This window comes from Drosophila willistoni, unplaced genomic scaffold (genome assembly GCF_018902025.1).
Source record: "Drosophila willistoni isolate 14030-0811.24 unplaced genomic scaffold, UCI_dwil_1.1 Seg31.1, whole genome shotgun sequence".
NCBI classification, from domain to species: domain Eukaryota; kingdom Metazoa; phylum Arthropoda; class Insecta; order Diptera; family Drosophilidae; genus Drosophila; species Drosophila willistoni.
The window spans coordinates 1,107-26,703 of NW_025814264.1; the positions used below are offsets into that span (position 1 = coordinate 1,107).

Below are 25,597 nucleotides of genomic sequence, written 5' to 3' on the forward strand. Positions count from 1 at the left end.
GTGAGAAATTTCCAAATTATATGATATTATATATATTCTAGACCACTTTGGACTAGTCTTAATTCATTTTTCACTTTATTATGCTTTCAGCACTTATTGTAAATTGCTGTATTTAATGACCCTTGTTATAGATTCTAAGGTCTTAGAATGAGAACAATAGTTGCTAGTTTGAGAATTCGCCTCAACACAAAGAAAAAAACAAAGAAAAAGCTCCGCTATAATTGTTAAAAAAATATAGTAAAGGTGGGAATTAATTGCCCAAATAAATCTTAAAAATAGTGTTTCAAGGCTCTTCACTAGTGTGCCACGAAAATTGCCAATTTCCTAGCTAATTATTTAAATAAATGACAATTTAATATTATTGTGTTGTTATAACTAAAATGATTTATGTAAGAGGCTGGCAATCGAAAAAATTTTTTCACTTGGGTATGTATTAGTGTATATACATACATACCCTAAGTTCTCTCTCAGCCCTTTTATACATAACACATATACACACACACACTATGGAAGGCGGTGACACACAGTTTTTCTTCTCACCAAGTACGGTCGCGTAGTTCAAGTCGTTCCGAAATCTCGTCAAATAAAGGAGCTTCCTGAGACCTGAGAACATACACAATTGTTAACCAGAGTCGGTTAGGGGTGGTGCTACGTACCCAAACACCTGCGGGCTCAATCGGGAGCCACTACTCACCTGCTTCATAGTTCGTAGTTCGATAGCATCAGCTGTTCAGCAGTGTTGGTCAACGTATTCGGACCAGCTGATACGGGTAGCAGACCTGTAAGCTTACAGCCCGTAACAGCGTACATAAGCGGTGCATGCTTTCAGGCTGCACCATTTGGCGATCGTTGAATTTTAAAATTTTCTAAATTTCGAATCTACTGAATCTATAGATTGATAACGGCCAGCATTGGCCCCTGCCGCTGTGGCAATGCCGGTCAGTCAAATGGAGTACGAAGAGGATGGGCAAAGGGCTTCTGCCCTTTAAAACAAAAAGAAAGGCTCAGTTAAAGCATAGACCAGATACTATTATTCTGCATAGCACTGAAGGGGTCTCATATAGCGATATGCTCAAAATGGTAACTAGAAGCCAAGATGAAAAATTAAAGCCGTTGGAGGAAATGTTACCAGGTGAGGCGCACAGCGAATGGCGACTTACTCCTCGAGCTAAGTAAGGGAAGAGCAGATAACCTTCATAAGCTAAAAGAAGATATTGGCAATGTGCTGGGCGCCAAGTTCGAAACTCGCGCTCTCACAGATAATATAAGGCTGGAAATACTGGACCTAGACAACGAGACAACCGTAGAAAAGATAGTAGCAGCCTTTTCTACCAAGTTGAAAATTGACCTAGAGCCAGGCGCTGTCAAAAGTCTCTGCCCATCATACCGTGATACCCAGAAAGCGGTCATATATGTTCCGGCAACAACCGCAGAGACAATCGTCAAGGCCAATAAGATTACGGTGGCATAGTCAGTGTGCCGAATCAGAATTAATAATGCCCCAGTTAGATTCTACAAGTGCCTAAAAACTGGCCATGTCGCTGCCAAATGTAATAGCGACGTTGACAGAAGTGGCTGGTGCTTAAAATGCGGAACAGCGGTCATAAAATTCGGGACTGCTGTAACGAGGCCAAATGTTTTCTATGTGCAGCAGAAGGACTGACTTCACTCTCACATGTAGCTGGCAGCTAGAGATGCCCCTCCGCAAACGGGCGGTCATCCAACGAGACCCGTAAGCACAATAATGATGATTAAGTTTATCCAGCTTAATCTAAATCATTGCTGGGCAGCCCATGAGCTGCTATCACAGACAGTGGGTGAGTCTAGAGGCATTTCCAACACTTGATATAGCTTTGCTTAACGTAGGATCCCAAAATACCTTCAATAGAGCGGGACTCGGCTCAGTAATAGACCTGACTTTCGTCAGTGAAAGTCTTTATAGGTCAACTAGCTGGGCAATTGCTAATGTATATACTGCAAGCGACCATGAAGCCATACATTTTTCGGTCGGGGAAGCACAACTTGCACCTGCAAGACTTCCTAGCATCGATAAAGGCTACAAGTCCGAACATTGAACGTGCAGGTATTTTCAGAATTAATTGAGAGGGCCCAATTCTCGCGGAACTCGGCTGGCGTGATGGCCGAACAGCTCTATAGCAACCTGGACGCAGCCTGCAGTGCAAGCATGACGTAAATAAAGAATTTTAGAAGACATCATCAACCTGTATTCGAAGTGGATGCGGGATTGCGTCAATCGGACCGGAATCGACCGAGAATGAGCGATATTTGCAACAATATCAAGAGGAACTGAGACAGCAGTACCTCCAGGAGGAGGAGAAGCGACAACAGCAAATTGAGCAACATCGCCAGCAGCAAAATGAGCAAATGCAACGACAACGTCATGAGCGGGAACGTCTCCATTGGAACGCCGTCGTGAGCAGGAGCGTCGTGAGCAGGAGCGCCGTGAGCTGGAATGTCGTGAGCTGGAATGTCGTGAGCAGGAGCGTCGTGAGCAGGAGCGTCGTGAGCAGGAGCGTCGTGAGCAGGAACGCCGTGAGCAGGAGCGCCGTGAGCAGGAGCGCCTTGAGGAGGAGCGCCGTGAGCAGGAGCGCCGTGAGCAGGAGCGTCGGGAGCATATTTATATAAAAAAAAAATGTTAGGTCTACCACCTTTATATAAAAAAGTATAATTCAGTGCATCATTAATACAGTGGAAACTAAAAAACAAGTAATAGAGGAAAATTAATCAAAAGCATTACTTTTGCCAGATCGCCCATAGGAAGAAAGGAAGTCAAATGGCTTATGTGTTCCCTTTGACTTCGACACTTAGTAATCCATGAAGTAATTCCAACGCCGTGGATAGACAACAAAATGAAATCCGGACTATTTTATATGATGTGTCTGTTGTGGAGGATCTTGTAATTTTGGTATTGTAAAGATTAAGGAAAATTATTTTATTATATTTAGACGGGAAAATAAAAATTTAAAATCTTATGCTGACGTAAAGAAAACAAATAAGGAATATAAATGTTTTCTGACTGAAACGACTTCATCTTAATGATTCCGAAAAGCGCTCAGTTCATAAGATGCAGGAATATTTAAAGCGTTTTAAATTTTTAAATGCTTTAAAGGAGAAGGAATAAATTAAAGCGTTTTAAATTTTTAAATGCTTTAAAGGAGAAGGATTAAATTAAAGCGTTTTAAATTTTTAAATGCTTTAAAGGAGAAAGACCAGGGAGAAAGAAGTAAAAGTTGAACTTGTTCCTTTGACTGCTGCGAAGCAAGTGAAGTCGATTGTGAGCTGAGGTCGAACGAAAACTTTTAGTGCCAGTGCCGCCTACTTGACCACAATTAATATTATCCAGTTTGGAAATCGTAGAAAGTAGTGTTGGAAAACGTGAAACACACTCGGGTCAAATTTTTAGTGTTGCATTTGTTAGAGCTTGGAAACTATCGATAGTGGCGTGATTCGATATTTTCAATGTTTTAGGAGCAAAATTTAATTACAATGAGCATCATTTTCAAAAAAAAATGAATACAATTTTGCTTAACCTAATATTAATAACCAAAATTATATAGTTTTAGCCTTTCAAGTTATATAAATATTTACCAATTAATTATCAAAAAAACATTTACCTGTTTTGATTTTGTTTGAATTAAAATTAAATTAACTGTAAGTGTTGCCGCCGAAATTCGCTAACTGCCCAGCAGACCCGACGCAGCCACCAATGGGTTAACCCATATCACTCATTCTCTTTCATTTTCATACTTATTCTAAGCACCAGCCTACGTGCTGGGAAATTAACCGTTGCATCTTGCGCTTTAAGCTTACATGTTAGGTTCTATGCTTGTTACTAAGCGGCGGACAGAACAGTTTGGTTACAACGCGAGTGAGGGCGATGAATTTATAGCGGCTCGCTTACAACGGCTCGCTTACAAACGGCTAGCTTACATCATAGCGGCTCGCTTACAACGGCTCGCTTACAATCAAGCGGCTCGCATAATAACGACTCGCATACGGCACACACACCATACACACCCCATTAGCATAAGAAATACACGTGGAAGAAATAAATGAAGTATCACGTGAAAAGTGGAGTGTTTTCTTGTGGGCCCGCTAAAACATCGAACCTTAGCGCCAAACTCAACAATTCTATAAATTAATGGCAGGAATTAATTCTATAAATTAATTCTATAAATTATGCCAGGAATTAATTCTATAAATTAATTCTATAAATTACGCCATAAAGGCAATGAATTAATTCTAAAAATTAATTCTACAGATTAATTCCATAAATTAATCTTACAGTGGTAAACCACTAAATGAACCGAAAAGTTAATTATTTAACTCAACTCGACGGGTCAACCCACGGTTCTACACGCCAATCATATAGAGGTTAACCTCGATGATTGCATAACCAATCACTAAATTGTGATACATAACCTCAACGGTCAACCGTTTACGACCTACATAGGTCACATAACTAATCAACATCGCTTAAAAGTATAAACTCATTGGTAAACCATGGCAACAAAAGACTTATCAAGTGGAATATATCATTGCAAGAAATGCATGCAGGAAGACAATGACCGCATGGTGCAATGCAATCGATGCTGTTCCTGGTATCATTTCGACTGCGTTGGAGTAATAGACGAGAAATCTGAGAACAGCTGGAACTGCGACTGCGTCAACGTGTCATCGGAAGTCATCACAACCATATTGAGCAACGCCTGCAGAACCTCGGAAATACCACACGAGCAGGCGAACCTCAGGCTACTTCGTCACCAGCAAAACCAACGGCGCCGCTACCAGAACCGGATCGGGACTTTGGACTATGCCCGCCAAAAATATTCCGGACACAGCTAGGACGGCTGTTCCTATTTTTACTTCTGCCAAACAAAAAGCGATGGTCACACACTCAGCTGTGCGTGACACGTGGCATTACGATCACGAGGCACCGCAGCTGCCGTTCCTAACCTCAAACAGCACGCGTGCTACGACACGCGAACAACCGCACCTAAGTGCTACGCCGATGGCTCCCTGGAATTTCACAAATACTCAAACCAGGGCTGCATCGTACTATCCAGAAGTAAAGTGCGAATGGACATAGACCTAAACACAGCCATACCAAGCGCGGCACAACTTGCAGCCCGTCAAGCGATACCGAAAGAGCTTCCAACATTTGATGGCAATCCTCAGAACTGGCCTCTATTCTACAGTAGTTTCAGACAAGTACGGAAATCGCTGGGTATACGAATGCAGAAAATCTTATGCGGCTGCAAGCTAGCCTGAAGGGAAAAGCACGTGAGTTAGTTCAATCCAAACTCCTTTACCAGCAATGGTCCCTGAAATCATACAAACATTACGTATGTGTTTCGGTCGGCCAGAGCATATTTTGCACAACTTACTGGAAAAAACGCGGCAACTACCCGCAATAAAAGATAAGCTTGAACCACTTATCGAATACGCACTGTGTGTACGAAACATCTACTCAACGATGGAAGCATGTGGACTCACAGGTTACATGCAAAACCCAATGCTCGTACAAGAGCTACTAGAGAAACTCCCCACACAATTGAAGCTGCAGTGGGCAATGTTTCCCAAAGACACTAAGGTACCATCAATGGAATCTTTTAGCAAATGGATCTACGACATAGCTGAAGCAGCAAGCCAGGTAACATCGCCGCTTTACCATAAGAAGAGCGGAAGCCTAAATCATCACACAGAGGCACCTAAAGAGCAGGTCAAGGAAATTACGTGCGTCGTATGTAACGAACCTGGGCACAAAATACACAGCTGCCCATCGTTCAAAGCCACGCCACATCAACGAAAGATGTCTTTTCTGAAAAATCACAAGCTCTGCCAACAATGCCTAAACCGTCATCACCAAAAGTGCCAACGTGAAAAGGTTTGCGGCATACGAGGCTGCCGAAGCAAACATCACCCATTGATCCATGAGATGCAGCCGATGCCAGAGGCTGCGAAATCCAGCAGCCCAAACAGACCAGCTATGGTCACCAACGTGCATACGCCGGAGGGCAAGCACACCCAACGATCCAGAGAGTCTGGCTCAACATATTTCCGTGTCATTCCAATACAAATCATCAATAAAACGAAAGTCACTAACACTTTTGCATTTCTAGATGAGGGATCGGCACTAACGCTCATCGACAACAAGGTCTTTAAGCAACTCGGCTTAAAAGGCGTTCCAGATCCACTGTGCCTAAAATGGACCAACGATACAACACGCGAAGAAAATGCATCGGAACGTGTCACGCTTACGGTTGCCAATCCACATAATGGCAATCAATTCTACTTGGAAGAGGTTCACAGTGTAGATACCCTGGATCTACCTGTACAGTCTATCGACATAAGGGCTCTCGCCAAAGAATTCCCCACCTAGCGGGACTACCGATAGCATCATACACCAACGCACGCCCAAGCATCCTAATTGGCACAAATAACTGGAACCTCGCCGTACCCCTTAAAATCAAAGAGGGGGCATGGCACCAACCAATAGCGTCAAAGACGCGACTGGGATGGGCACTACAAAGCTCCACGCCATCAAGGGCCACTAGAGCTAATGTCAGCGTTCACATGTGTGGATGCCGAGACGCAGACGCCAAGCTGCATGAGATCATCAAACAAGCGTTCTCATTAGACGCTACCACAGCAAAACCGCTATCATCACCAGAAGAAACTCAAGCTCTAACCAGACTTGAATCTACTACCGCCTTGAAGAACGGCAGGTACGAGGTCGGTCTAATGTGGAAAGACCCTGAAGTTTTATTACCTGATAGCTACGCAAACGCACTAAAACGGCTTAAATGCCTACAAAAGCAATTTCCCGACAACCACAGTTGAAGGAGCAAATCACCAAGCAAATCGAAAACCTCGTCGAAAAGGGCTATGCTCGCATGCTGACGCCGGAGGAAATAGCTGCACCAAACAGACGGACATGGTATCTACCAACCTTCATAACTAAAAATCCAAATAAACCAGAGAAGGTCCGGCTTGTATGGGACGCAGCCGCCCAATCCGGCGGCAAGGCCCTGAATGACTACATCTGGAGTGGTCCAGATCTCCTAAACTCCCTGTTTGACCTCTTACTCTCATTCCGAGTGGGACGAGTGGCGATCTGTGGCGATATCGCTGAGATGTTCCACCAGATCCGAGTGAGACCAGCAGACACCCATGCGCAAAGGTTTCTGTGGTTCGACAGCAAATCCGAGAGGCAAGAGCCTAACGTCTATGTTATGGAAGCGCTTACTTTCGGAATCAATTGCGCACCCTGCATTGCACACTTTATTCGTGACAAAAATGCAGATCGATTCTGCCAACAGTACCCTCAAGCAGCACAAGCCATGAAGGACTACCACTACGTGGATGATTTTATATACAGCGGCGACAACTACGTGGAAGTCGGAAACATCGCAACTCAGTCAGAGACATCCATGCAGCAGGTGGTTTCCACATACGCAATTGGTCTTCGAACTCAAAGGACGTCCTACGAATACTAAAGAGCGATTCGCTACTCCCCGAAGCTGTCGAAATTACCGCAACAGAAAAGGTACTCGGCTTATATTGGATGCCGAACTCCGACGTATTCACATTCATCTGCAAGTTCGCCAGGCTGAAGCGCAACGTTTTAGACAGCGACAAAACACCAACCAAACGCGAGCTCTTGCAAGTACTTATGTCAATGTACGACCCACTCGGCTTCATCTCATGCTTTACAATAGAGCTGAAAATCCTACTGCAAGAAGTCTGGAGAAGCGGCATTGGCTGGGATACTGGTTTGCCCGACGCATTGTTACCCAAATGGATACGATGGAAACGGATCCTTACATCAATCGCCGGATTGACCATCCCGAGATGTTATTTCAACAGCAGCGATCAAATCCATGATGTCCAGTTACACACGTTCGTTGACGCCAGCGAATTGGCATACGCAGCAGTCTGCTACCTTCGGATACGCCAGGGGGAAAGAACCTACCTCAGCTTCGTGGCCTCCAAGGCGAAAGTGGCACCGTTGAGTCCACTATCTATACCAAGGATGGAACTGCAGGCCGCAGTTATCGGAGCAAAGCTGAGCAACCGAATCCAACGCAATCCAAGATTGTCAATTAACTCGAGTTGTTATTGGTCCGACTCAAAGACTGTTCTCAAATGGCTTCGTATGGATCCACGAAAGTTTCAGCAATTCGTCATGCACCGCGTGGGCGAAATACTGGAATTCACAAACGTTAGCCAATGGAACTGGGTTCCAACCAACCTTAACCCTGCAGATCTTGCTACTAAAACAAACAACGCCAATAAATATAAAACTTGGCTACACGGTCCAGACTATTTGCTGCAGGATCAACACGAGTGGCCAAAATGCGATGATTTGTGGCCACCAAACAATGCTGAAGTCAGGCATAACATACTCTTCATCGACAATTCGCCGATGGAGCTAAAACTTAACGTGGAATATTTTTCCGACTGGCGCAGGCTATATCGAGCTTTAGCGCGCTTTATTCTCTACATTGAGAAACTGAAAGCGAAACAAAAGAAGGTATCGCCACCTACAGAGGTGTCTTACGAGATGATTCAGCAGGCACGCACACTCTTACTGCGGCATGCGCAGTCATCTGAATTCAACCCAGAAATTCGCAACTTAACGAGAGGTAAACCTTTAAAAACAAATTCTAAACTCATATGTTTGAATATCTTTCTAGATGAAAACCAGCTCCTACGTACCCGAGGGCGAGCAGAAAACCTAAACGGCCAAAACCAAATACTGCTCCCATATGGGCACCACATTACTCGGCTCATAGTGAACTGGTATCATCAGAAAATGCACCACACATCCCATGAGACGTGTATTAACAGGATTCGAGGCATGTTTTACATACCACGCCTACGAGTCTTATACAAAGGCATGCGGAAGTCTTGCCAACGCTGTAAAAATGATAGCGCCATGCCTGTTCCACCGCAAATGGCTCCCCTGCCCATCGCCAGGCTGGCTGCCTACCAACGTCCCTTCACTTACGTCGGTATCGACTACTTCGGGCCCTTCTTGGTTGCTGTAGGACGGCGAAGCGAAAAAAGATGGGGCGTTATTTTCACCTGCTTAACCATACGGGCAGTGCATATAGAACTGGCGTGCTCTTTGGACACTGCATCGTGCATAATGTGCATCCGAAACTTCATCAATCGGCGCGGGACCCCGAGAGAAATTTACAGCGACAATGGCACTAACTTCAAAGCTGCTGAAAAGATTATCTGTGACAAAGCGCAGACGATCAACTTCAACGCCGTGCAACCGGCGTTCGATGACATCAAATGGAAATTTAATCCACCAGCCGCTCCTCATATGGGGGGAGCATGGGAGCGACTTGTTCGTTCCGTCAAGACTGTACTCTACGCAATCTGCCCAGCGAGAAAATTCACCAGCGAGGGCCTACAAAGCGCACTCTGGGAAGTGGAATTCATCCTAAATTCCAGACCGCTTACTTTTGTCTCTCTGGACAGCAAAGACGACGAGGCTATCACCCCTAACCATCTACTACTAGGATCAGCAAGCGGCTATAAACCAGTCTTCGAAACCACACATACCGTACAGCACATGTGGCAAGCTGTACAAGAATTCGCCGATCAATTCTGGCGACGATGGGGACTCTTCAACGGCCCGTGGCTAAAGTAGCTGTATTAGACGTCGGCTGTTTTGGAGCAAAGCAACCCCCTGAAGAGAGCAGCTTTACTGGGGGGGAATGTTGCCGCTAACTGCCCAGCAGACCCGACGCAGCCACCAATGGGTTAACCCATATCACTCATTCTCTTTCATTTTCATACTTATTCCTAAGCACCAGCCTACGTGCTGGGAAATTAACCGTTGCATCTTGCGCTTTAAGCTTACATGTTAGGTTCTATGCTTGTTACTAAGCGGCGGACAGAACAGTTTGGTTACAACCGCGAGTGAGGGCGATTAATTTATAGCGGCTCGCTTACAAACGGCTCGCTTACAAACGGCTAGCTTACAATCATAGCGGCTCGCTTACAAACGGCTCGCTTACAATCATAGCGGCTCGCATAATAACGACTCGCATACGGCACACACACCATACACACCCCATTAGCATAAGAAATACACGTGGAAGAAATAATGAAGTATCACGTGAAAAGTGGAGTGTTTTCTTGTGGGCCCGCTAAAACATCGAACCTTAGCGCCAAACTCAACAGTAAGATTCCAATTATTTAAAGTCTGTTAAATGCTCATGCATGTATCGATTGTTAGTAATAAGTATCGATTGTTAGTAATAAGTATCGATTGTTAGTAATAAGTATCGATTGTTAGCGATAAGTCCTCGATAGGTTGAGAGACGGCGTCTCTCTTCTCTTCCGGCGATGCAACGAGGAAGTTGCATCTGCGCAAAACCCAAAGATTAAATCCGACCAATACAAACCAATCTTTATAATTTTTACTTAATAATTAGGTGTGTACAACTCAAAAGTGGGATGACCACCCGAAAGATACATATTTCGGGACACGGCACGCCACACGTTCCACATCTAGGACGGCCGCCTCCACGCCCACCGCTGTTAGTGCACCCACTGATGTGATTACCGCTGCAGTACCGGCGGCCGCCGCTGCTGCACCTGCCGCTGCAGTACCGAGAACCGCTGTGCCGACTGCTGACACACGCGCCCCTGCCGGTCCCGCCGCTGCTGGGCCAACTGCTAATATACTCGCCCCTGCCGGGCCCGCCACTGCTGGTCCAACTGCCGACATACGAGCACCTGCGGGCTAACTGATGCCACATTCGCCCCTGCCGGGCCCGCCGCTGCTGGGCCAACTGCTGATATACTCGCCCCTGCCGGGCCCGCAGCTGCTGGGCCATTGCCGCCATACGAGCCCCTGCCGGGCTAACTGATGCCACATTCGCCCCTGCCGGGCCCGCCGCTGCTGGGCCAACTGCCGCCACACTCGCCCCTGCCGGGCCCGCCGCTGCTGGGCTAACTGATGCCACATTCGCCCCTGCCGTGCCCGCCGCTGCTGGGCTAACTGATGCCACATTCGCCCCTGCCGGGCCCGCCGCTGCTGGGCCAACTGCCGCCATACGAGCCCCTGCCGGGCTAACTGATGCCACATTCGCCCCTGCCGGGCCCGCCGCTGCTGGGCCAACTGCTGATATACTCGCCTCTGCCGGGCCCGCCGCTGCTGGGCCAACTGCCGCCATACGAGCCCCTGCCGGGCTAACTGATGCCACATTCGCCCCTGCCGGGCCGCCGCTGCTGGGCCAACTGCTGATATACTCGCCTCTGCCGGCCCGCCGCTGCTGGGCCAACTGCCGCCATACGAGCCCCTGCCGGGCTAACTGATGCCACATTCGCCCCTGCCGGGCCCGCCGCTGCCGGGCCAACTGCCGCCACACTCGGCCCTGCCGGGCCCGCCGCTGCTGGGCCAACTGCCGCCATACGAGCCTATGCTGGGCTAACTGATGCCACATTCGCCCCTGCCGGGCCCGCCGCTGCCGGGCCAACTTCCGCCACACTCGCCCCTGCCTGGCCCGCCGCTGCTGGGCGAACTGATGCCACATTCGCCCCTGCCGGGCCCGCCGCTGCTGGACCAACTGCTGATATACTCGCCCCTGCCGGCCCGCCGCTGCTGGGCCAACTGCTGATATACTCGCCTCTGACGGGCCCGCCGCTGCTGGGCCAACTGCCGCCATACGAGCCCTGCCGGGCTAACTGATGCCACATTCGCCCCTGCCGGGCCCGCCGCTGCTGGGGCAACTGCTGATATACTCGCCCCTGCCGGGCCCGCCGCTGCTGGGCCAACTGCCGCCATACGAGCCCCTGCCGGGCTAACTGATGCCACATTCGCCCCTGCCGGGCCGCCGCTGCTGGGCCAACTGCTGATATACTCGCCCCTGCCGGGCCCGCCGATGCTGGGCCAACTGCTGACCCATGGGAAGAGATGCCCGCTTTAGTGCCCTCCGTACCGACTGCCGCGGCCGCCATCACACCGGCTACTTCCGCCTCCCCCAGCCTGGATGAGCAACTGGTGACGCTGCAGAAACAACATGAGTTGCTACAGCTACAGCATCAAATCCGCAAACTGCAGCAGGGGATTGACGAATCCCAAGCACCGAGGCAGCAAGTCAGTGACGTGAGTGTTATTGAGAGCATGGTGGCTCGATTTTCAGCGGATACCGCATACGATGTGAAGAAATGGCTGAACGATCTGGAAGACGCATTTGAAATTCTGCAGTTCTGCGCCTCCGTATGCTGGCCGCTGCCTCCAGACAAGGCAATAGTGTGAAGGCGCAGCCAACAACAACTGCCGTGGCGCCTGGAAACAAATCGTCAGGCACCGTCACGAGTGAGACCAGATGCTTCAACTGCTCAGGATGGGGGCATTACAAGAGTCAATGCCGAAACCAATGAGACCTCCGAATTCATGTTTCAAGTGTGGCATAGTGGGCCACAGCTACAAAAACTGCCCGTCTCGAATTGGGAATGCCACCAATATCACTGCCGCCGCCGCTGATGAAGCGGGAGATCGACTAGACCATTTACAACTGGTGAGTGTTGCTTTTGTTTGTGATGAAGTGCAAGATAGGAAATTTATAGATATGTTTTCCCTCCTGGATTCGGGCAGTCCAAAGAGTTTTATCCGTCAATCTGAAGTCCCCTCCAACTGCCGTCTTAGCCCCCGTACATTGAACTGCCGTGGTTTAGGAAATAGCCAACTTCTGTCATTAGGCCAAGTCCAGTGTAGTGTGCGCCTCCGCAACACACAGACAATACATACATTTGAAGTCCTGACGAACCAAGCGACCGAACTGCCGATGATTATAGGTAGAGATCTTCTGTATAAAATTAATATTAGACTCTGTAAACTGAAGGAACGAGAATATGAAAAAGAATCGTTGATACTCATGAATAAACCGACTGAATGTATAAATCCAAAACTTACTGCTGTTCTGAAGTCCTTTGACATATTTATGGAAAAGAGAGTGATACTGCCGTGTGATAGGAATGAGATTGTATCTGCCGAATTGTTGTCTGATTCTCCCCTTCCGAAAACTTCTGCTGTACCTTCGGAAACATTGAACGATTGCACTTATGGCGATAAATTTCATTGAGCTCCCTGCTGTCAGTGAATTAGACTTTGATATAGAGCCCGCGTTACGGGAAGAGCAAACCGCAGCCCTTAAGTCTACTATTTCCACTTCGTATGTACAAGTTGATCCAGATTTAATCAAAAAAGGACAACACCCTAAGAAAGTGTGTAGATTACCGCCCGTTAAACAAAATTACAGTTCGAGATCATTTTCCGATTCCTCTGTTAGATGATTGCATTGAACATCTGGGTGGCAAATCATTCTTCACTATCTTGGACTTGAAGAACGGTTTCCACCATGTGAAAATGCACCCAGACTCAATCAAATATACTGCCTTTGTAACCCCTGATGGCCAGTTTGAATATGTACGCATGCCCTTCGGACTTTGTAATGGCCCTTCCGTGTTCGCTAGATTCGTTTATTTTGTCCTTAAGGAATTTATAAACCGAGGTCAACTGGTGATATATATGGACGACATTCTAGTCGCGTCGCATGACTTTGAAACCCACCTTGAGATTCTGAAGGAAATATTGTATGTGTTAAGAGTGAACGGGCTATGCCTGAAGCTGACGAAATGCCGTTTTGCGTATAGGGAACTAGAGTACTTGGGCTACTTAGCCAATTCCGCCGGTATCACGCCTAAACCAGCTCATATTCAGGCGATACGGGATTTGCCCATTCCAAGGGATAGCAAGGAATTAGAGCGTTGCCTAGGCCTATTCTCATACTTACGCCGATTTGTATCAGGTTTCGCTAAGATTGCGTGTCCGCTGTCCCGATTGTTAAGAAAAGATACCCCTTATGTCCTCTCCGATGAATGTCTTGAAGCTTTCCGAACACTGAAGTTGAAATTGATCGAATCCCCCGTGTTATCTATTTACAACCCGAAGTCTCAAACAGAGTTACACTGCGATGCTAGTTCAATTGGTTTCGGAGCAGTGCTCCTCCAGAAACAAACAGACGGTAAATTACACCCAGTTTCCTACTTCTCTAAGATGGCCTCCGCCGCTGAATCGAAACTACACAGTTATGAGCTAGAGACGTTAGCTATAGTGTATTCCTTAAAACGTTTTGAGACGTACGTTAAGTTCATCCCGTTCAAAATCGTGACCGATTGTAATTCCCTTGCGCTGACACTGAGAAATGGTGGACATTCCGCCAAGATTGCTCGCTGGGCCCTGCTGTTAGAAAACTATAACTACACGATTGTACACCGCTCGGGGGTTGGTATGCCCCATGCTGATGCTCTAAGTAGAATAGAAACTGCCGCATACGTTGACGATATAAACCTTGACTTCCAACTGCAGTTAACCCAGAACCGGGACCCTGAGATTGTCAAACTCCGAGATGAGTTAGAGAAATATGAGATAGCGGATTTCGAACTGCGAGATGGAGTAGTGTACCGCCTGTCCTCGACGAGTGTACCCCAACTTTATGTCCCTTCCGAAATGATAAATCATGTCATACGAGTAGTGCACGAGAAGCTTGGCCATATGGCTACGGAGAAATGTTGTGCACAGATCAAGAAGCATTACTGGTTCCCGTGTATGAAGTCTTATGTTAACAATTACATTAAAAATTGCCTCAAGTGTATCTACTACTCCGCGTCCGCTTCGGACCACCGTGTCACGCTCCATAGTATTCCGAAAGTGCCCCTTCCGTTTGATACCGTCCATATTGACCATTTGGGCCCCTTCCGTCCATACGTTCTAAGAAAAAGTATCTTCTGGTTGTCATTGACGCTTTCACCAAATTTGTGAAGCTGTACCCTGCCGCCACGACTAATTCACGTGAAGTATGGCAGACATTAGAATCTCAGTATTTCGCAAATTACAGTAGACCCCGCCGAATCATCAGCGATCGAGGTACCTGCTTTACTTCCTCCGAGTTTGAAGAATTTCTGAAGGCCAATAATATAATTCATGTGCTGAATGCCACTGCCTCACCCCGGGCCAACGGCCAAGTCGAGCGGGTTAACCGTGTGTTGGGCCCCATGTTGGGTAAACTGACGGAGCCTGTGGACCACGCAGATTGGGTCCAACAACTGCCGAACATAGAGTTCGCATTGAATAACTCCGTCCACTCCACAACCAAATTTGCCGCTTCCGTACTTCTATTCGGTGTTGAACAACGAGGTGTGGTAGTAGATGAACTAACCGAACGGTTGGGTGAGAGAACGGAGGAGGTCGATGCCTCAGAGATAAGGTTAAGTCCCAAGAATATAATTCGGAATATTATTCGAAGCATCACCTCCCTGCCGTTAGTTTTGAGGAGGGGGATTTCGTAGTTATTAAGAATGTGGATACTTCGGCAGGCACGAACAAAAAGCTTATCAGGCGGTATCGTGGTCCGTATGTGGTTCATAAAAAACTTCCGAATGACCGATATGTTATCCGGGATGTAGAGGGCTCCCAAATCACCCAACTACCATATGATGGGGTCCTAGAAGCCTCCAAATTAAAGCTATGGGTTGCCCCTGATCAAGATTGCACTTCTGATAGCCAAACAAAGGCGACACCAGCCACTTAAGATTCTTATTTACCCCCCCCCCCTCCGTTGTTACCAATTGGAATCGAGGTCGATTCCTCGTCAGGACGGCCAAGTTGTAAGATTCCAATTATTTAAAGTCTGTTAAATGCTTATGCATGTATCGATTGTTAGTAATAAGTATCGATTGTTAGTAATAAGTATCGATTGTTAGCGATAAGTCCTCGATAGGTTGAGAGACGGTGTCTCTTCTCTTCCGGCGATGCAACGAGCAAGTTGCATCTGCGCAAAACCCAAAGATTAAATCCGACCAATACAAACCAATCTTTATCATTTTTACTTAATAATTAGGTGTTTACATAACATAGATTAGTTTTCAGACTTTTAAATTTATGGAGATCAACTCTTAAAACCAAAATTAAAAGAAAGCAAAGAAAAACATTTAACATAAATTTTACTCCATCCAAGCGTTTCTTTTCAATTGTTGTGTAACTATTACATATGTATGTTATACTATCGATAGTGGCCAAAAACAATCGATGGTGGTAAATATTCGATACCTCGATAGTGCCATCGATAGTTCCCCAGCTTAAGTATTCGTAAAATATCGATAAAAATAAAAGTCAATCGAACCACGTGAAAATAACAATAAGACATTCTTTTCGTTGTTGTAAAATTTATATCTTATTTGGATTAAAATTCATTCACAATAAGCGCAAAGTAAGTTTCTTAAAGTATTTTTGCTGTATATATATAATTTCCAGTTTTGACTTTACGATTACATCACTCAATTTTATGGCGTATCACCTGGATGATTCCTTTCGACTAACTAATAAACTTACCACCAGGAGGCACAGGACTCGACTCGGCAAAGGAATCTTCATTTGCAACATTTTCATTGGCATCTTTTGTCGGTTTGTTGCCTGCTGCTGTTGCTCCCCAGTAATAAAATGCTAATGAATTAACTTTAGAAGGAACTTTGCAATATTCTCCTTTTGCGAGAACCTCCGCTCCTTTGACTGCATTAAATTTAATGAACTCTCTTATTAAATTGGTTCGAAATTAAGTAAAACTGAATTATGCATTCCCCTTCCATTCTTCCTTCCATCAAAGTCAACAGTAAATATTTAAATTTTCATCACCTTTTTGTCTAAACACTGAAATTGAAATTGTATTTGAAATAGTTGACAAATATTAGACAAATATTTAACTACATTATAGAGTAGTGAGTGAAGGGCAAGAGCAGAGCATCAAATGAAAGGGCACCAACCGAACCACTACCACCGGGCCGGAAGTCGGCAAAAGCAATTTCCTAGTCCTAGAATTTGATTTTGTTTACCTAAACTCAAAAGATACAATTTTTGCAGCTAATGAAATGCACAGATATTTCGTTAAAAGGTGAAGAAACCAGACCACAACAGGTAGAAGTAAGGCAAATAATCAACTCTCAGACATAACAATATAGCATAGGATATGGCCATATAAAAAACAAAATAAAATCATATTTAGCCTTTAGATTTCTAAAAAATATATATATGATATATATGTATATTGCAATGATAAACTTGTAAAAGGTAGAGCTAAGCTCACATTTCGAAATATCTTGAAAGGTTAAAAAACCAAAAAATGAAAATGCAGTTTTTTGGAGCAAGCCAATAAAATTTTCGGAAAAAACATACAAAATAATATCGAAAATTTGGAATTTAGAATTTGATTTGTAACAAATTTTTGGTTACGTTTCAAATTTTTTTATATTTTGGAGTTAAGAGATAATAAGGAAGAATAACAAATATATTGTTTTATACCTTTATGGGTATATGAAATATATCAGAAAAACCAGAGGGGAATCAATATATCCCTGGCCTTATCGAAGTCTCTATACCCTGTAAGAAATTCTTAGTAGCTTTAAGCTAATAATTATGAGTAAACAACGAGCAAAGTTCTATTAAGTACCAAAAGTCGGAGAATTATAATGGCATTATTCAATTTACTTATGTATTACATCGAGCTTGTTTCTTTATAATTTCAATATACTTTGTTTTACAGGGTAAAAGATGTTGATTGTTGATTTATACTAAAAGGACGAAAAAGTAAAGACTTCAAATTGTAAAGCATTTGAGAGGGGTTTTAATATTAAAGCTCCTTTAAATAAAATGTTACACAAAACAAGTGAATCAAATGCTGAAATGAACGCGAAACTTAAGCCGCAGATCTGCATAGTCAGTTATAGACACTTAAAAGCCAGTCAAAATTGGATTTGGGCCCAAGTTGAGATAAACATTTTTTATAGTTACGAATCTCCCCTCTCCCTTCTCTTCGTTTCCTCTCAGTCAAAACCAAGCCAATTCCCCAGCTGCACATTAAAGTGGTGAATAAAATCACTGTATAGAGAAAGAGGCAGTAGTGGGGAGGTAGTGAGTATGTGTCATGTGTGTGGTGTGTGTGTGTTGGATGTTAGTGTGTCATTTTTTTATGCTTATTTAAAAAAGTGTCCAGAAGTTTTGTGATTTTGATAAACAGACAGAGAGAAAAAGTGGAAGTAAAAAGCAAAATGATAGCAAAAAAGGAAAATGTGGAAAAGCTCGTGAGCTCAGATAAAGAAAAACTCACAGAGAACAAAAAAAAACACACACATTTATGCAAGTCACATATGCCACACAGCTTTTAATAATAAAAACAACGAGCTGTGCTCTCTTAATATGAAAAAACATAGAAGCAACCCAAAAGGAAACCAAAAGTAAGCCATATATAGGCAAGAAATACAGAATGATAAGGATAAAAACGATTGCGTAGGGACAGAAGGCGGGGGAGGAAGGTGTAGTCAGGAAGGGATGTAGACGTGTGTGTGAATGTCTTTATATGGTCATATGTGTATGTGTGTGTGTAGGGTAAAAGAATTGCCTTAGTTCCCTTTCTCTCGTTCTCCCTCAAGATGTAAGATGTTTAACAAATTTTAAAGCATTTGTTCGTCATTTAAATTTTTGAAATTCACTTAAATTGAAAATTTTCGTAATTATTCGTTGTATCAAAACCTTTCAGGCACCCTCCCTTTCAGGTTTTCCCAATGAATCAACCTTTAAACATTATGTTTAATGGAGAGAGTTCTAATTTAGTAGAGATGAAACAATGAACAAGAGTATTTGAGATAGATTAATTGGCAAATAACTAATCAACTTCCAATATACATGGGTTGGATTTGTTATATATCAATAAATCAATTAAGTGTACTAGATTTGTGTACAATTCGGACCTTTTGGCAGATTATTCCGATAGTAATCTAAGACTAGTCAATTTAGGCAAGTTTAATAACATTAAATGATCTCTCTGAAGAAACTTTAACATTGTAAGATTCCAATTATTTACAATGTCTGTTAAATGCTCATGCATATACCGAAACCAGTATTATAGTATCGATTGTTAGTAATAAGTATCGATTATTAGTAATAAGTATCGATTGTTAGTACTAAGTATCGAGGTTAGCGATAAGTTCTCGATAGGCACGAGACGGCGTCGCTCTCTTTTCTTCCGGCCTCGAAACGAACAAGACGTCTGCGGACAAACCAAAATCAAATCCAAAAATACTAATTAATCTTTATCGTTTTTGTTAAATAAATAGGTTGTAACAACTCAGAAGTGGGATGACCACCCGAAGAGATTCATATTTCGGGACACGGCAGACCACACGTTCGTCATCTCGAACGGCTGCCTCCACGCCCACCGCTGCGGATGTACCCACTGCTGTGACTACTGCTAAAGGAACGGCGGCCACTGGAGCCGCCGCGGCTGCGCCTGCCGCTGCAGTACCGAAATCTGCTGGGCCAACGACTGAAACACGCGCCTCTGCGAATCCCGTTGCGGACACACTCGCCCCTGCCGGGCTCGCCGCTGCGGAGCCAACTGCTGAAACACGTGTTGTTGCGGGTCCCGTGGCTGACACACTCGCCCCTGCCGGGCCTGCCGCTGCTGGGCCGGCTGATGACACACGCGCCCCTGCGGGTCCCGTTGCTGCCATAACCGCCCATGTTGGGCCAACTGTTGGCATGCTCGACCCGCCGGGCGAACTGCTGCTAGACGAACCCCTGCTGGATCCGCCGCTGCCGCATCCGCCCCTGCCGGGCCCGCCACTGCTGCATCCGCCCCTGCTGGGCTAACGGCTGCCGCATCCGCCCCTGCCGGGCCAACGGCTGCACATGCGCCCCTGCCGGGCCCGCCGCTGCTGCATCCGCCCCTGCTGGGCCAACGGCTGCCACATGCGCCCCTGCCGGGCCCGCCGCTGCTGCATCCGCCCCTGCTGGGCCAACCGCCGCCACATGCGCCCCTGCCGGGCCCGCCGCTGCTGAATCCGCTCCTGCTGGGCCAACCGCTGTCACACTCGCCCCTGCCGGGCCCGCCGCTGCTGCATCCGCCCCTGTTGGGCCAACGGCTGCCACATGCGCCCCTGCCGGGCCCGCCGCTGCTGCATCCGCCCCTGCTGGGCCAACGGCTGCCACATGCGCCCCTGCCGGGCCCGCCGCTGCTGCATCCGCCCCTGCTGGGCCAACGGCTGTCACATCCGCCCCTGCCGGGCCCGCCGCTACTGCATCCGCCCCTGCCGGGCCCGCCGCTGCTGAATCCGCTCCTGCTGGGCCAACCGCTGTCACACTCGCCCCTGCCGGGCCCGCTGCTGCCACATCCGCCCCTGCTGGGCCAACCGCCGCCACATGCGCCCCTGCCGGGCCCGCCGCTGCTGAATCCGCTCCTGCTGGGCCAACCGCTGTCACACTCGCCCCTGCCGGGCCCGCTGCTGCCACATCCGCCCCTGCTGGGCCAACGGCGGCCACGTTCGCCCCTGCCGGGCCCGCCGCTGCTGAATCCGCTCCTGCTGGGCCAACCGCGGTCACATTCGCCCCTGCCGGGCCCGCCGCTGCTGCATCCGCCCCTGCTGGGCAAACCGCTGCCACACTCGCCCTTGCTGGGCCAACTGCCATCATACGCACCCCTGCTGAACCAACCGCTGGCACATTCGCCCCTGCCGGGCCCGCTGCCGCCGCATCCGCCCCTGCTGGGCCAAATGCTACTATATTCGCCCCTGCCGTAACCGCTGCCGCCTCTACACTCGCCGCCACTGCTGTACCCGCTGCCACTGCTGTACCCACCACCGCTGTACCCGCCGCCGCCTCTGTACCCGCTGCCACGGCTGTACCCGCTGCCGCCTGTGCACCCGCTGCCATGGCTGTACCCGCTGCCACTGCTTTACCCACCGCCGCTGCCACTGCTGTACCCGCCGCCGCATCTATGACTGTGCCTGCCGCAGCTGCCACATCCGCTGTGCCCACTGGCTATATAGCTGCCATGCGGGCTGCGGCCTCACTCGCCGCACCCGTTACGGGTCCCGACGCGGACCCATGGGAAGGGATGCCCGCTCTAGTGCCTTCCGTGTCGTCAGCCGAGGCCGCCATCACACCGGCCGCTTCCGCTTCTCCCAGCTTGGATGAGCAACTGGTGACGCTGCGGAAACAACACGAGTTGCTGCAGCTACAACAACAAATCCTCAAACTGCAGCAAGGGATGGACGAATTCCGAGCACCGAGGCAGCAAGTCAGCGACGTGAGTGTCATCGAGAGCATGGTGGCTCGGTTTTCAGCGGATACCGCGTATGATGTAAAAAAATGGTTGACCGACCTGGAGGACGCATTCGAAATCCTGCAGCTAAACGATCGCCTACGTTTGGTCGCATGCCGGCGTATGTTAGAAGGGACGGCGGCGGTGCTGCTGCGCACAGTGTCGGTGCACAGCTACGAGGAGTTAAGGGCAATCCTCTTGCGAGAATTTGGACGCTCGCGCAGCACGGAGGAGGTGTATCACGCTCTGCGGAGCCGGCGCATCAAGGCCGGCGAGGGATGTCTACGATTTGCGATTGAAATGCAAGAGATTGCTATGAATGCTCCGATTCCGGAGAATGAGCTGGTCGATATGATTATCGATGGTTTGCGGGACAGCTCCACTCGAGTCGGCATGCTGTACTCAGCGCGGACAATGGCGGAACTGAAGCCACTCCTGGAACGCTACGAGCGCATCCGTGTACAGGCTGTCGCCTCCAAACAAAGCAGTAGCGTGAAGGCGCAGCCAGCGACCAATGCTGGAAACAAATCGGTTGACTCCCCCATGAGTGAAACCAGATGTTATAACTGCTCGGGATGGGGGCACTACAAGAGTCAATGCCCGAAACCAATTCGACCCCCGAATTCGTGTTTTAAGTGTGGCATAGTGGGCCACATCTACAAGAACTGCCCGTCTCGGATCGGTAATGCCACCAAGACCACTGCTGCCGCCGCTGCTGATGACTCGGGAGATCGAGTAGACCATCTACAATGGGTGAGTGTCGCTTTTGTTTGTGATGAAGTGCAAGATAGGGAATTTATAGATATGTTTTCTCTCCTTGATTCGGGCAGCCCTAAAAGTTTTATACGTTACTCTGAAGTCCCTTCCAACTGCCGTCTTAGACCCCATAAATTGAACTGCCGTGGGTTAGGAAACAACCAACTTATGTCATTAGGCCAAGTCCAGTGTAGGATTAACCTCTGCAACACACAGACAATACATACGTTTGAAGTCCTGGCGAACCAAGCAACTGAACTGCCGATGATCATAGGCAGAGATCTCCTGTATAAAAATAATATTAGACTCTGTAAAATGAAAGAACTGAAATATAAAAAAGAATCATTGATACTCATGAATAAACCGACTGAATGTATAAATCCAAAAGTTATTGCTGTTCTGAAGTCTTTTAATATATTGAGGAAAGAGCTAGCGGTACTACCGCACGACAGGAATGAGATTGTGTCTGCCGAATTGTTGTCTGATTCTCCCCTTCTAGAAACTTCTGCCGTACCTTCGGAAACACTAAATGATGCACTCATGACGATAAATGCCATTGAGCTCCCGGCTGTCAGTGAGTTAGATTTTGATATAGAGCCCACGTTACGGGAAGAGCAAACCGCAGCCCTTAAGTCTATTATTTCCACTTCATACGTACAGGTTAATCCAGATTTAGTCAAGCCCATGAACTATGAGATGAAAATAGAATTGACTAGCCAAACTCCGATTTTCTGCCGCCCCCGCCGTCTGTCGCACCACGAACGCATCGAAGTGCGGGAGATTTGTGATGATCTCTTGAAAGCTGGCATCATTCGCCACAGTAGTTCTCCTTACGCTGCCGCTATTGTCCCTGTCCGGAAAAAGGACAACACAATGAGGAAATGTGTAGATTACCGGCCGTTAAACAAAATTACAGTTCGAGATCATTTTCCGATCCCTCTGTTAGATGATTGCATTGAACATCTGGGTGGCAAGTCATTCTTCACTATCCTGGACTTGAAGAACGGTTTCCACCATGTGAAAATGCACCCAGACTCGATCAAATATACTGCCTTTGTAACCCCTGATGGCCAGTTTGAATATGTACGTATGCCCTTCGGACTTTGTAATGGTCCCCCGTGTTCGCTAGATTCGTTTATTTTGTCCTTAAGAAATTTATAAACCAAGGTCAACTAGTGATATATATGGACGACATCCTAGTCGCATCGCATGACTTTGAAACCCACCTTGAGATTCTGAAGGAAATATTGTATGTGTTAAGAGTGAACGGGCTAGGCCTGAAGCTGACCAAATGCCGTTTTGCGTATAGGGAATTAGAGTACTTGGGCTACTTAGCCAATGCCGCCGGTATCACGCCCAAACCAGCTCATATTCAGGCGATACGGGATTTGCCCATCCCAAGAAATGGCAAGGAATTAGAGCGTTGCTTAGGCCTATTCTCATACTTCCGCCGATTTGTATTAGGTTTCGCTAAGATTGCGTGTCCGCTGTCCCGATTGTTAAGAAAAGATACCCCTTATGTCTTCTCCGAAGAATGCCTGGAAGCTTTCCGAACACTGAAGTTGAAATTGATCGAATCCCCCGTGTTATCTATTTACAACCCGAAGTTTGAAACAGAGTTACACTGCGACGCTAGTTCAATTGGTTTCGGAGCAGTGCTCCTCCAGAAACAAACAGACGGTAAATTACACCCAGTGTCCTACTTCTCTAAGATGGCCTCCGCCGCTGAATCGAAATTGCACAGTTATGAGCTAGAGACGTTAGCCATCGTATATGCCTTAAAGCGTTTTGAGACATACCTTAAATTCATTCCGTTCAAAATTGTGACCGATTGTAATTCCCTTGCGCTGACACTGAGAAATGGTGGACATTCCGCCAAGATTGCTCGCTGGGCCCTGCTGTTGGAAAACTATAACTACACGATTGTACACCGCTCGGGGTTGGTATGCCCCATGCTGATGCTCTAAGCAGAATAGAAACTGCCGCCTACGTTGACGATCTAAACCTCGACTTCCAACTGCAGTTAACCCAGAACCGGGACCCTGAGATTGTCAAACTCCGAGATGAGTTGGAGAAATATGAGATAGCGGATTTCGAACTGCGAGATGGAGTAGTGTACCGCCTGTCCTCGACGAGTGTACCCCAACTTTATGTCCCTTCCGAGATGATAAATCATGTCATACGAGTAGTGCACGAGAAGCTTGGCCATATGGCCACGGAGAAATGTTGTACACAGATCAAGAAGCACTACTGGTTCCCGTGTATGAAATCTTATGTTAACAATTACATTAGGAATTGCCTCAAGTGTATCTACTACTCCGCGTCCGCCTCGGACCACCGTGTCACGTTACATAGTATTCCGAAAGTGCCCCTTCCGTTTGATACCGTTCATATCGACCACCTGGGCCCCCTTCCGTCCATACGCTCTAAGAAAAAGTATCTTCTAGTTGTCATTGACGCTTTTACTAAATTCGTGAAGCTGTACCCTGCCGCCACGACGAATTCACGCGAAGTGTGTCAGGCATTAGAATCCCAGTACTTCGCCAATTACAGTAGACCCCGCCGAATCATCAGCGATCGAGGTACCTGCTTTACTTCCTCTGAGTTTGAAGAATTTCTGAAGGCCAAAAATATAATTCATGTGCTGAATGCCACTGCCTCACCCCGGGCTAACGGCCAAGTCGAGCGGGTTAACCGTGTTTTGGGCCCCATGTTGGGGAAACTAACGGAACCCGTGGACCACGCAGATTGGGTCCAACAACTGCCGAACATAGAGTTTGCCCTGAATAACTCTGTCCACTCCACAACCAAATTTGCCGCTTCCGTACTTCTATTTGGTGTTGAACAGCGAGGTGTGGTAATAGATGAATTAACCGAACGATTGGGTGAGAGAACGGAGGAGGTCGATGCCTCAGAGGTAGACGTCCGGAGATTAGCCTTTCGTAACATTGTTAAATCCCAGGAATATAATTCGGAATATTATTCGAAGCATCACCCCCCGGCCGTTAGTTTTGAGGAAGGGGATTTCGTAGTTATTAAGAATGTAGACACTTCGGCAGGCACAAACAAAAAGCTTATCAGGCGATATCGTGGTCCGTATGTGGTTCATAAGAAACTTCCGAATGACCGATATGTGATCCGGGATGTAGAAGGTTCCCAAATCACCCAACTACCATATGACGGGGTCCTAGAAGCCTCCAAATTAAAGCTATGGGTTGCCCCTGATCAAGATTGCACTTCTGATAACCAAACAAAGGCGACACCAGCCCCGTAAGGTTCTTATTTACCCCCCCCCCCTCTAGCTGTTAACTATTGGAATCGAGGTCGATTCCTCGTCAGGACGGCCGAGTTGTAAGATTCCAATTATTTACAATGTCTGTTAAATGCTCATGCATATACCGAAACCAGTATTATAGTATCGATTGTTAGTAATAAGTATCGATTATTAGTAATAAGTATCGATTGTTAGTACTAAGTATCGAGGTTAGCGATAAGTTCTCGATAGGCACGAGACGGCGTCGCTCTCTTTTCTTCCGGCCTCGAAACGAACAAGACGTCTGCGGACAAACCAAAATCAAATCCAAAAAATACTAATTAATCTTTATCGTTTTTGTTAAATAAATAGGTTGTAACAACATTAA

General features: G+C 46.9%; 1 protein-coding gene across 1 annotated transcript; it reads left to right on the top strand.

Moving 5' to 3' along the window:
- The first annotated feature begins 20,818 nt into the window (after positions 1-20,818).
- LOC124461304 lies at positions 20,819-22,343 on the top strand. Its single transcript, XM_047012838.1, has 2 exons — positions 20,819-21,953; positions 22,031-22,343. The coding sequence occupies exons 1-2, from the start codon at positions 20,874-20,876 to the stop codon at positions 22,034-22,036; spliced, it is 1,086 nt and encodes a 361-aa protein (XP_046868794.1). The 5' UTR covers positions 20,819-20,873; the 3' UTR covers positions 22,037-22,343.
- The last annotated feature ends 3,254 nt before the right edge of the window (positions 22,344-25,597 follow it).

Coding starts and splice junctions, on each gene's coding strand:
- LOC124461304 (XM_047012838.1), top strand. CDS start 20,874: ATGACTGTGCCTGCCGCAGCTGCCACATCCGCTGTGCCCACTGGCTAT.